We start from the raw sequence: 12,277 nt of genomic DNA on the forward strand, positions 1-12,277 counted from the left end.
TCCACTCAAGCGTCACCAGCTCCAAGGCCCTCCACTATCATTCCGTATCTATGCTGACCGTGCCCTTCTCTGAATTCCAGTAATGCCTAACTATGCCACTCACTTGACACTCAGCTTACGCACCTGATTATCCTCTCATGCACATGTCCTGATTCCTCAAGACTGAAAATCTCTTTCGTACTTCGAGATAGAGATTTCAAATGACTGTACATGCTCTAATAAAGGAGTCTGCGAGTCTCAGTCATAGAGCTGATAACAAGAGCAGAATTTCCTTCTCAAGATGCCACAGCAGTTGATAACTTCCTAAGTAACAAGTGAAATTAACTACCCATTCCCGTCTCTCTGCCCTGCCAACCGCTGCTCTCATCTAGGTTTTCTTACTTGGCCAATTCAAGCTTCCATTAACTGTTCCTTCCTCAGGAACCTGTTCCCTGACCCATTCCTACCCCCTCCCCGAATGAGAAGAGGTATCCTTATTACAGGGGCTTCCCAGTTGGCTCAGCGGTAAAGAATCTGCCTGCCAAGCAGGAGACGCAAGTTCGATCCTTGGCTTGGGAAGAGCCCTCAGAGAAGGAAATGGCAACCCAATCCAGTATTCTTGCCTGGGAAATCCCATGAACAGAGGAGACTGGTGGGCGACAGTCCATGGGGTCACAAGAGTTGGACTCGACTCAGCGACTAAACAATTCCACAGGTTTCCATGGCATCCTGGGCTTCCCTAGTGGCTCAGACGATAAAGAATCCGCCTGCAGTGAGGGAGACCTGGGTTCGATCCCTGGGTTGGGAAGATCCCCTGGAAGAGGGCAGGGCATGGCCGCCCACTCCAGTACTCTTGCCTGGAGAATCTCCATGGACAGAGGAGCCTGGCGGGCTACAGTCCATGCAAAGAGTCAGACACGACTAAGCGACTAAGCACAGCACACGGCATCCTGTATGTCTTTAAAGCACAGAATACCAGTAAGATTAAATAATTATATAATTAAATGCTTTACATAATTATCTATTTAGCCGCTAGGCACAGCAGTAGCTGGAGAACCAAGTAGATATCTGTAAAGTTAAACAATGAGCCGTTACTCTCCAGTGAGACTGTAGTAGGCTCCACGAGAGCAAGGACCACATCCAGCTGGTCCAGTTCACTGCCACAGCCTCAGGCACCAGCCTCTGGAGAAGTGACTGAGACTTGCTGAGTGAAGGAACAGATGACTAAACAAACAAAACTAAACCAACAGGACTCATTGTTGAGGAAAGCAGGGGCAAGGGCCGTAAGTGACAAAGGGACAGAGTTTCAGGGAGGGTCAACCAGGTCAAATACAGCAGAGGTGACTCAGGAAGCGTTTCTTAGACTCAGCTCACAAAGTCAGAACTAGTCCAGCAAGACTAGTGTCAGTAGAAGGGTAGGAGCAGAAGCCAGGACTCACCAGGCTGAGAAGCTGGGGAAAAGGGAGGAGATGGAGATAATGAATACAACTACTCTTACACAGAACAGTGGAGGGGAGAGACAGGGGAGAGGACACTGCCTGAGGAAGGTATGTGGATTGAACGCTGGACACATGACTGTCAGAGCAAAGGTTCCCCAATACCACACTGAACAAACGTGATCTCACCCCTATCTGGAAGAAGGCAGTAAATGGAAGTGCCAACACTGTCTTTCAGAATCGTTTTTAAACAGCATCAAATTTCACAAAAAGGGAAAACAAACCACCTCAAACTGGATCAGAGCAGGAAGTTGCAAGAAACCTCATTACTCAGCAGAGGTATTGCAACATTTGGTACATTTAAATACAATTAAAGTTTATCACACATGCACGCATTCAAAAAAAGTTCTGTTCCAGGGATTATACTGTCCCAGGAGATACGAATACAGAAAAAATGGCTCCTGCTCTCTAGAAGCTCAAAATCGAGAGGAGACCCAAACAGACAAGAACAATAGGGTATGAGAAAACGTACAGATGTTAGAATATAGGGAAATATAGAGAAAAAGACTAAGAAAAACTCAGGAGGCAGAAGGAGAAGGGGACGACAGAGGATGAGATGGTTGGATGGCATCACCAACTTGATGGACACGAATTTGAACAAGCTCCGGGAGTTGGCGATGGACAGAGAAGCCTGGCATGCTGCAGTCCATGGGGTCACCAAGAGTCAGATATGACTGAACGACTGGACTGAACTGACTGAAGAAAAACTCAAGCTTGGGGATGACTAAGAACAACTTCTCAAAGGAGGTGATGCCCAACCTGAATTTAAAGAACTTGAGGGACACATAATTAATTGGCCTGTCGAAATTAACCAGAGTAGGGGACTTCCCTGGTGGTGCAGTGGATAAGAATCTGCCCGCCAATGCAGGGGACACACGTTCGATCGCTGATGGTCTGGGAAGATTCCACATTCAGCAGAGCAGCTAAGCCCGAGCTCCTAGAGCCCGTGCCTCACAATAGGAGAAGCCACTGTGGTGAGAAGCCTGTGCGCCACGACTAAAGAGTAGCCCCCACTCTCCGCAGCTAGAGAAAAGCCTGTGTACAGCAAAGAAGATCCAGCGCAGACAAAGATAAAGAAATCATTTTAAAAATTAAAAGCAATTTTTTTAAAGAAATTAACTAGAGTACCTGTAATATGAACATATCACCAAAGATTCCATTGGAAAACACATTTCTCCAAAAGAGCTTAAGTACTGCATCACTTAAACAGCTGTTGATTAGGGAATTAGGGAGCTCAGATACAGCACAGGTTGGGATCACTGAGGATGGAGTCTAATGTTTCATAAAGGGCAGGAGGCATAAAAGTTTTCAGATGTTGATTTATGAAGTGTTCTAGAGTAGTTCTAGAATAGAAAAATATTTAACAAAGATGATTGCCCCTGTAAGTCAACAGAAGCAGAGAAGGAAAGGGGAAATGAGATAAGCAAAAGTGAGAAAATTAAACACTGGAATTCTAGGAGCCAAAAGCTTCAAAAAAAATTCAGAAGTGGGACTTCCCTAGTGTTCAGTGGTTAAGACGCCTCTGCAGGGATGCAGGTTCAGTCCCTCGTCAGGGAACTAAGCTCCCCACCTGGCGCATGGGAGAAAAAAAAATCAAGAAGAGAAAAAAAGCTGAGTTTCTGCTGGAGCAAAAAGAAGTAAGTCCAGCAGAATTAGATCCCACACACACTAACAGCGCCATTGTCAGTAAGGTAAGGGGGTCTCTGATTCTGAACACTGAGGATCTGAACATACTTATAAATCAATGCTCAGCCTGGCTCTGCCCCTTCCTTCCCATCCCTCTTCCCAGCACCAACTCCCTCCCCACACTATCAGTGATCTCCTCTCTCCCACTCCATCATATGCAACCAGAGAGCTCGAAGGAGAGATGGAAGAGCTCTGCACTGCCCACCACAGAGCTGAATACACACACTGTCCCCAAGCCTCAACCTTGTACCCTCAGGGAACCAGTGCCACCCTGCTGCCCTTCACATCTCAGCCCTTCTCATAGCTAATGAGTTTCAGTGTACGATTCTTGCCTCAGATTATTACGAAAATACAAAACTATCAGAATTCCGAACACAGTGCCTGGTACATAGCAGGCACTCAACAGATGCCAGCCACCTAACCCTCTTGCCACTGCCAGCAAAACAGGAGTCTTCATTCTTTAGCTGTAAGAGCCTTCAGCTTATGAAATAAGTAAGTCATGGCGATGTAGTGTACAGCATGGTAACTACAGTTAATAGATATGTATTGTCTATCTGAAAATTGCTGACAGGGTAGATTTTAAAAGTTCTCATCAGGAGAAAAATAACAGTAACTAGATTTCTTATGGTGATCATTTTGTAATATATGCAAATACGGAATCATTATGTTACATGCCAATTCCATCTCAATTGTAAAAAGTTAAAAACAATATTTAAAAAGAGTCCCAGCTTTGCCTGGTACCCCAACAGCCTACTATGGAAGGAATTTGGGGGGGCCTGCTCTCAGGAAGGCCAAGAAATCGAAGGGAGGAGAGTGAGGGTCTGGAAGGTTACCTGTGGCCAGGGCTGAACCCAGAGCCCCTGCAGAGGGACTACAAACACGTTCTTGTAAAACATGGTTCTAAATGGTGGGTCACATTCCACAACTGTATTAATAAGACAGTTCAGCAAGTCAAGGGTGACCGGGCTCCAGGGTACCCAAACACACAATCTATAACCCTGTTTCAGGAGAAAACGCTTCCCAAAGAGTTCCAAACAAAGACAGTTTAACCTTTTCTTTAACAGGATACATCCTTCCATACCTCCTTCAAGAACCATGTAGGGGACTTCCCTGGTGGTACAGTGAATAAGATTCCACTTGCTGATGCAGGGGACACAGGTTCAATTCCTGGTCTGGGAAGATCTCACATGCCACCCAGCAACCGAGCCGATGTGTCACAACCACTAAGTCCATCTCAACTCCGAAACTAGAGAAAGCCTGAGCGCAGCAACAAAGATCCAGTGCTGCCAGAAGTAAATTTAAAAAAAAGAACCACGTGGGCCTTCAAGGAAGAGTGGACATTCACCAAACCACCACCAGGCACCAGACACGATCCTGCACGTTTTATGCATCCTGTTGTGTATGTATAAATGAATAAATCTTATTTCACCTTCACGAAAAGTGACAGGATATTTTTATTTTTATTTCAGTTTTACAAAAGAGGAAATGGAGCAGCTTGCCCAAGGCCACTCAGTATATACCAGAACAAAGATGGAACCTAGGTCTAACTTATCCCTGTGCACATCACAGAGGAAACAATTTTAAGAATAAGTTAGATCTAAATAAGAGAAAAACATGAACATTCAGATTATTTCTCCAAAGTCCTACATCGAAATATTAGCAATACTCAACCGGTACAGCCTGCGTACGGTGCAAACCTGAGAACTGTTATTCCCGCACCATTATGCTGGAAAACCAGTAGGAATGTAAAGTCACCTGGTCTCTCTTCCAAGCCAGTGGGCCTCAGGGATAGAAATGCTGATGGCTGAAGAGAAGTATGTGACACGCATGCCGGCATGTGGGAGATAGTGCTCAACTGGCTTCATCTGCTGGCAAGGGAAAATGCTTCCAACTCTGGTTTCCTACCGAACCCCGCACCTCCAGCCTCAGCGCTCTTCCTTCCAGACTCCCCAGAGTCCCTCAGGGCAGGGATTATTTCTTTGTCCTTCCTGATATTTGACAAACGCTGATGATACTCAATAAGTAAAAGCTTGTGGAAAGAATGAACAGATCCTCAACACTAGCATTTCAAGCAGAAACTGTCTCTGTCCTACTTCTGCAAGGCAATTCTGTGAGAGTTTACAAGGGAACGGTATATAACGGTGTGCAAAGACTAAAGTGGGCGGGTCCCCTCTGCAGAGTCAGCAACAACCTGGTTTGTCTGAGAGGATCCTCACACTGCCTAAGGGATTGATAATTAGCAATGAGATTGGATCTGGGTCCCCAAGGTAAAGGGCACATTGCACAAAGGCTTTCAAACACTGGCGTCAAATTTTCCCCCTTATTCTATACCTTAAAATTTGTCACACTAAAAAAAAAAGATCCCTTGGAATGTCACTGACCAACATAGCAAGCAACCCAATTCATTAAGCATTCCTGTAGCTGTGCTTCCTGGCAGAAAAATATATTTTCTCCCAATCAATGCTCTGGGACACTCTGGTGCATCATAAAGAGCATATTTGGTATGTAACTCCTGGGTTTCTTCACCCTTCTTGGCCAACCATGCAGCAGAGAAGTGCAAGGTCAGTTCAGGGGTGCGGGGAAACACATTCACTGATGTGGTTCAGAGGAAGTAACCCGACAGTCCTGAAAAGGTCTTGGGAAGGGCATAGATGTAAAAAAGTTTAGGAAACCAGTGACTGCATGAACTGACGAGAGGAAACTTAGCTGCTTAGAAACCTGGAGTAAAAAGGTATTAAAGGAGCAATTCTTAAGAATGCTGACCCTGAGAATGACAGGTTCTCATTCTGACAGGTCAGAGTGACAATGTTTTGATTTGCGAGCTTCTAAATCATTGACTCGATGAACTTAAGTCTTAGCAAACTCCGGGAGATAGGGAAGGGCAGGGAAGCCTAGGGCCACTGCTATCCATGGGGTCGCAAAGAGTTGGACACAACTTAGCAACTAAACAACAATAACAAGTCAACAGGCAGACAGCAGTAAAGTAGCAAGTACAGAATAAGACAGGTGCACTTTGAATGGCAGTGACCAGTGGCCCCGTGGAAAAAGGCAGGATCTGCAGCAAGGCTCTAGCTGGTTTATTTTTGCACAAAACAAGCACAGGGAGGAAAAAATTAAGTAACAGGTAAGCCAACCATACACTATAGCAAACAATGGAACAATCTAAGGTAAACAGGAAAATCAAGCCAAAATCTGACTCAGAAAATAAGCCGCTTAGGAAGCCAAGAAGACTATCAAATGATTTGATTTCTTAAGAGTAACACCTGGGCACAGAGATAGAGAAAAAGACCACGTTTTTGTTTTTTTTTAAAGGTAGAGGTGGGGGCATGTAAAGAAATCATGAAGAGTGTTATCAGACAGTCATAAACATTGGCCTCTTCGTACCAATTAAATGGATTTAAATGCCAAGAAATAAAATAACATCGCTGTTACAACAAAAGCTACAGTCACGATGGTGCTCCAGAAAGGCGACTCTACTGAATATCTGGTCATTGAGCACAATTTTCAAAGACTGAAAGCCACTGCGGCTTCTCCCTCAACCTCCAGCCAACCCCACACCTAATGATTTCAATAAGTTTCTAGAACCTTCCATGTAGGTCTCATGGATAGAATGGGAAAACATGGTGGGAGGAAAAGAAAGCACAGTGAGCTAAATCCACGGTGAACTGAACAAGGTACCTGTCTTATTCAACATGATTATCAAGGATCAAAAGACATGAATGGTAAACCAGGCCTGCAAGTAGGACGGAGTGGAGTGACAGCGCCCATCGCTGGCTGCGCAGTCCTCCTTTCCCTACTATATCCTCCTCTTCTGCCTGCATCAGCATTTCCCAAAACGCATTCCACAGAACACTGACCACGGAAACAAGACCAAAAAAATGGTTTCTCAAATTCAAAATATTTGGAGAATTCTGCATTTCCTTCCTTCTTGGTTATTATCAAAAGCTCTTGAGAAATTCCATGTTAATAAACAAATCTCTGTCTTGATTTAACTTAAATGTTTCCCAAACATCTGCTCTTGAAAAACTCTCACATAGTAATAATTAACTGAGGATGGCCCGAAGTTTAGGCCCTAAGCCATGTTCAGATTTCATCTGCTAAAAAAATGATCCAATCCCCTTACTTACTACTGCCTCATCACCTTTCTTCCTCCAACTACCCTATTAAAAGAGAGAGAGAAACCTTGATGCGTCCTGCCTGTTTCCTCGCCACCCACTCCTCCATCATCTGAAATCTAGCCTCAGCCGCCAGTGAGCGTCTTCCCACGAGGTGATCAATAAGCAGTAGAGCTAACGGCTCATCTGCAGCCCCTCAATCCCTCTTCTGGGTCACAGAAGAATATTCATATTTCTGAAATCTTTCTCTCCCCGGCGTCCACACCACTGTGTTCTACCCATCTCTGGGACTATGTGATCTCTGGTTCCTCTTTCTCTTTCTCACTCTTAAATTCTCAGAACAATGCTCACTTCTTCTCCCTTGGGTTATTTGCCCACAGTGTGAACTACTGCACCTTCATGGATCCACAAGTCTCATCCCACACCCCTTCCTTGACCTCAAATTCACATTTCCAAACAGCTTCTCAACTTGTTCACTTTACTTTTCTCCAAGGACTATACATTCAATATACTCCAACCCGTTCACCAGTTTCCCCACCAAATATGCTCCTCTTCCTGTCCTCTTGATTCCTGTTATGGAATCACCATTCCTGGAGGGCAAGGGGGACAGGAGAGTCAGCTGCTTTCTCCTCAGCCTGCAGAGAGCACTCTGAAGAGGGCTCCAAGTACCTATCACAGCGGACGTGAACTACTTAACTCACTACTGAGATCTGAAGCTCCATGACTCATCTGCATGGCCACGGTGCTAGGAGACAGAAGACACTCAACATGCTTAGAAAAACAGACAAATCCTTTGAATCAGACTCAATTTACCACTCATTCTCCAAACTTCAATAATAAACCACATTCTCTTATACTTCAACAAAAGCTCTGAATTCTTTCCACGTTAACCTTCATCAGACTCAAAGGAAATCCCAAACCTAAACTGAAACCATCTCCTAACCAGGCAATCAAGCTGCCACGGCTACCAGAGCAACATTTCTAAAATGTTACTCTAACCACATCACTCCTTGGCTCAGACACCTTCAGTGTACTTCCAGAACACAGTCCAGACCCTCTGCATGCTATCACTGCCTTCCACGTCTGGATGTCTGCTATCTTTTCATCCTTCTCTTCTACAGCTCCCTGTGTTCTAGTCTAGGGGTGGTCCAGGAAACCCAAGGCCTGTTTTCTCCTGTAAGTAAAATTTTATTGGAATACACCTAAATGACATTTGGGGCCAAACAATTAAGTATTTGTTGTAGGGGGCTCTCCTGTGTACTAGAATGTTTAATAGGATCATTGGACTCTACCCAATAGATTCCAGTAACATTTCTCCAAGGTGACAACCAAAAATGTCCTCAGACGTTGCTAAATGTCTCCTGGGGGACAAAACTATCCGCAGCTAAGAAACACCAGTCTAGAGATTTTCAAGTGTCAGCTAACAGTAAGATGTCAGTGCTAATAAAATACAGACCATATAGTAATTGCAGTACAGTGTCCAGATGAAGAGATAAGAGTCGCATGGTATTCAGTGCCAGCTGACTCACACTTGTGAGACTGTGTTCAATTACAAATTTTAAGGACTCTGGAAAATTGGAACTCATACAATCAAAAGTGACCAGGATGATGAGAAACTAGGGGAAGGCGTGATAAGAGGGCCACTAAAGTCAGTGGAAATGTAGAGAAACCCATGACCTTTAACTACCTTGATGGATTGCTCTCTGTGGGAGGAAGGTTTAGCTCACTGTTCAGAAAGGAAGATCTAGAACCAGTGGGCAGCAGCTGCAGGAAGGCAGATTCTTGGCTTCAGCCAAAGCTTTCTAACAATCGGAGCTGGCCAACAAACTCTGTATTAGGCTGAACTGTGGAACACTGTGCTCTCATCATCCTGGAGGTATTCAAGCAGAGACCAGAGGAACTGTTGCAGAGAGATTCCTGCATGAGGTGGGAGGTACGACACGATGGTCTCACTCGGTCTCCCTTCCAGCTCTGAGATTCTACGCCTAGCAAAGGAAAGCCATATGCCATGAACAATCAAATTCTCCAGTTTCAAAACCTGAATTACAGTAAAAGAGAAAAATAGTTTGCGAAACGATTTACCCGATGGCTGTTTAGCAACATCTGACAGTTAGTCCTGGCATTGCAACTACCAGGGATCTAAGAGTTGACCTGCAATTAGTTCCTGGAAAATGTATATCACTACCCTTTAAACCACATCTTTTACTCTGCTAATTATCACCACTTTGTATCATGCTTTACAGTTTTCAAAGCATTGTAATAATGAGTTACCTTACGCGCACTAGCTAAATATGAACATGAAAACTTTTAGATATATTGCCTCTTGCTCGAGTTTCTTACAAAAGAAACCTAGCCTTTATTATCCACTACATGTTCACTAATAAAGCACACTCCAGCAAACACTCATTTCTCCAAAACAAAGCATTTTTACACAACGCAGTTACTTCCGCATCAGAGAACTGAATTTACCTCCATGAAATGTCTATTTTATTTATGATCTGAGGAGGAAATTTGGAAAAGTAGCAATTTAGCTTTCCCAGATTTCAACATAGCCATACACACTGAAAGTTTCAGAAAAGAGTCACAACAAAACATGAAGCATATACTGTTAAGGAAAGCCACTGTAGGTCCTAATTCCAAGGGCTCTGATACTCCCCGGCTGAAACTGCCATCTAGTGTGGTTTAAGGACCCTCCCCAAAGCCAAACCGGGCCCTCACCCACTGCTTTACTTACTTCTTTACGTTTTGTTTCTGGACATTCCGACTGCAGAGTGAGGGTTGCACCTTCAATATTTCTTGGCATGGGCGTGGAACCAGGGTTTATTGTTAAATGGATCTGATCTGGTGAGATAATGTGTTGCACGTAACCCTGGGACATTGCTTCATGATCTATTAGATGAAAGCCCTCTTCACCCCCTACTAGAAAAGGCAAGTGTTCTCCACACTGTCCATCATCATCTTCATCCTCCAAAGTGCCAGGGTCCTGCTCGATAAGAACAGTTGTCCTATCGTAAACAGTTCCAGATGAGGAAGGCACCAGTCCGTTCTTATCCACAAACCTGAGCATCTTGTCATCGGGGGTCAGCTCATCTTCCTCTACCTCAAAGTAGCTGATGCTGTCGTCTGGACTGTGGTCCCCCATGGTTTAGTTGTGCTCAGCCCAATTGTGAGAAATGGAAAGGTAGTGACCTGTCTACAAGAGAACAAAGCCAGAGTCAGAGTCATACCACAGGACCCAGGGACCTCACCTCCACAGCAGTCACAAGACTTTTTCCCTCTCCATATAAGAGCAGGCCAGAGTAATGAAAAACATCGTCTTTGGGAATTTTTTCTTTAAGTTGAAAACTATCAAGTCATTTTGAAGGAAAAACAATGCCTTTTTGAAAAAATGGAAGTAATGGGAATTCCCAGTGGTTAGGACTGCAGGCTCCCAGGTTCACTCTGTGGTCTGGGAATTAAGATCCTACAAGCCGCTTAGTGCGGCCAAACAAATTTTTTAAATAAATAAATAAAATAAAAATTTTAAATGGAAGTAATAAGTAGCAGCTCATAAGACCTTCTAAATGTGCCTTACTGCCAAACACTGTGAAGGTTAGTCAAAATACTTAAGGGGAAACAGGGACAAACTGTTTTCAGGGCTGAGTTGTTATAAATCTTAAAGGAAACTCCAAATGAAACAGTGAGGCAGTAAGTCTATGGTGGAAGAAGCAGGGCTTTGAAGGTAGGGTCACCTAGCCACAAATTCTGGCTTTCCTACTTACTGCCTGGGTAACATTCTGTGCCTTACTTTTCACTTACGTAGGGAGGGACTGGTAATTCCTGTTCTCACAAAACTTACGTGGAGTAAAAGACATAATGCATGTTAAAACGCAATGTTTGACCTCAGCAGAGGAATCAAGGGTGAATCTGTTCTCTCCATCCCAGAACAGGTGTTTCAGTTTCTGAGTGGAGCTGATCCCTAATCAGGCATATCTAATGAGATCACTTTATCTATCTCCTAAAACAATCTGGTGTCCACTAGAAGCTAAGTTTTAGAGGGTGCTCTCTGAAATGGGGAATGATGAGTCTTATTTTCGTCCCTAGGCATGAGGAGTTCAGGAGATGTCAGTTAAATGAATGAAAGACTTGCAGATATACCCTCTTGGAAGGATATACTCTCTTGGGAAAAATACCAAACTTGAAGTTTTCCTGTTCTGGAATAGTGATTCTTCTTTTACCTGCAAACACACCGGTTCCACAAACACGGGTTTGGCAGACAGAATACAGAATTTACAAACAATTAGTATATCACTTTTAGTTTTCAGTCTGGTTTTGCACTTTATCTTTGTCTTCTGCTTCGGATCACAAAGTGAACCTTTACTCGGCAGGGCGGCTAGACACAGTGGTAGTTACCAGAGACAGGCCAGGGGATCTGATCCGGGAGGAACCGGCCCGACCCCTTGCTCTGGCTTACGCAACCCGGTATATGCACATTTCGCTGCATCTGAGAGGAGAGATAAGAGCACCGGGGGCCCCACTGGGCTGCCCCAGCACCACAGGCGGCAACGCGGAGACCAACTGTCCGGAACAAACAAGACCAGGAGCTTTGAGGGTGGCAGACGAGAAGTACAAACGGAGCACACTTAAGAGGAGACTGGGAAAAGGAACCTGTCTGGGATAGTCCCCCGTCAAGGGCTACACGAAAAAACCCGAAGTCAGGCTGGGGGGCTCCAAGCCTGGAGAAGAGGGGCAGGGTCCGGATCTCCATGGAAACAGGGGAGGGGGCTGGATACTCATCCCCATGGAAACGGAGGAGGGGTGGGGTCCCTATGGTAACCGGTCTGGGGTCCCTACTGGAAAATGCTTCAGGAGGAAGCCTAAGTCCCGTGCCTCCCGGAAAGTCCCCAGCCCAGGCCGCGTCTAGTTTCGCCTTTTACCTCCGCGGCTCCCGGCAACGGCGGCGGCGGCGGCGGCAGCAGCTTCTCCCCTCCCCAGCGGCACCATGATTGCCCCCACCTTCCC

The 12,277-nt window shown here is 45.0% G+C and overlaps 1 protein-coding gene across 2 annotated transcripts in view; it reads right to left on the reverse strand.

Annotated features, from left to right (window-relative positions):
* The window catches only part of MTF1 (metal regulatory transcription factor 1), a 46,677-nt gene extending 34,400 nt beyond the window's left edge, over window positions 1–12,277 (reverse strand). For both annotated transcript variants that reach the window (XM_055401534.2, XM_055401533.2), the window contains exons 1-2: window positions 12,193–12,277; window positions 10,011–10,469 (exon numbers count right to left, since the gene is read on the reverse strand). In XM_055401534.2, the coding sequence (XP_055257509.1) occupies window positions 10,011–10,418 (408 nt within the window). In that variant the 5' untranslated portion in view covers window positions 10,419–10,469; window positions 12,193–12,277. The remainder of the gene's footprint in view (window positions 1–10,010; window positions 10,470–12,192) is intronic.

Source organism: Moschus berezovskii, chromosome 4 (genome assembly GCF_049115385.1).
Source record: "Moschus berezovskii isolate FMDL1 chromosome 4, NW_MosBer_1.0, whole genome shotgun sequence".
NCBI classification, from domain to species: domain Eukaryota; kingdom Metazoa; phylum Chordata; class Mammalia; order Artiodactyla; family Moschidae; genus Moschus; species Moschus berezovskii.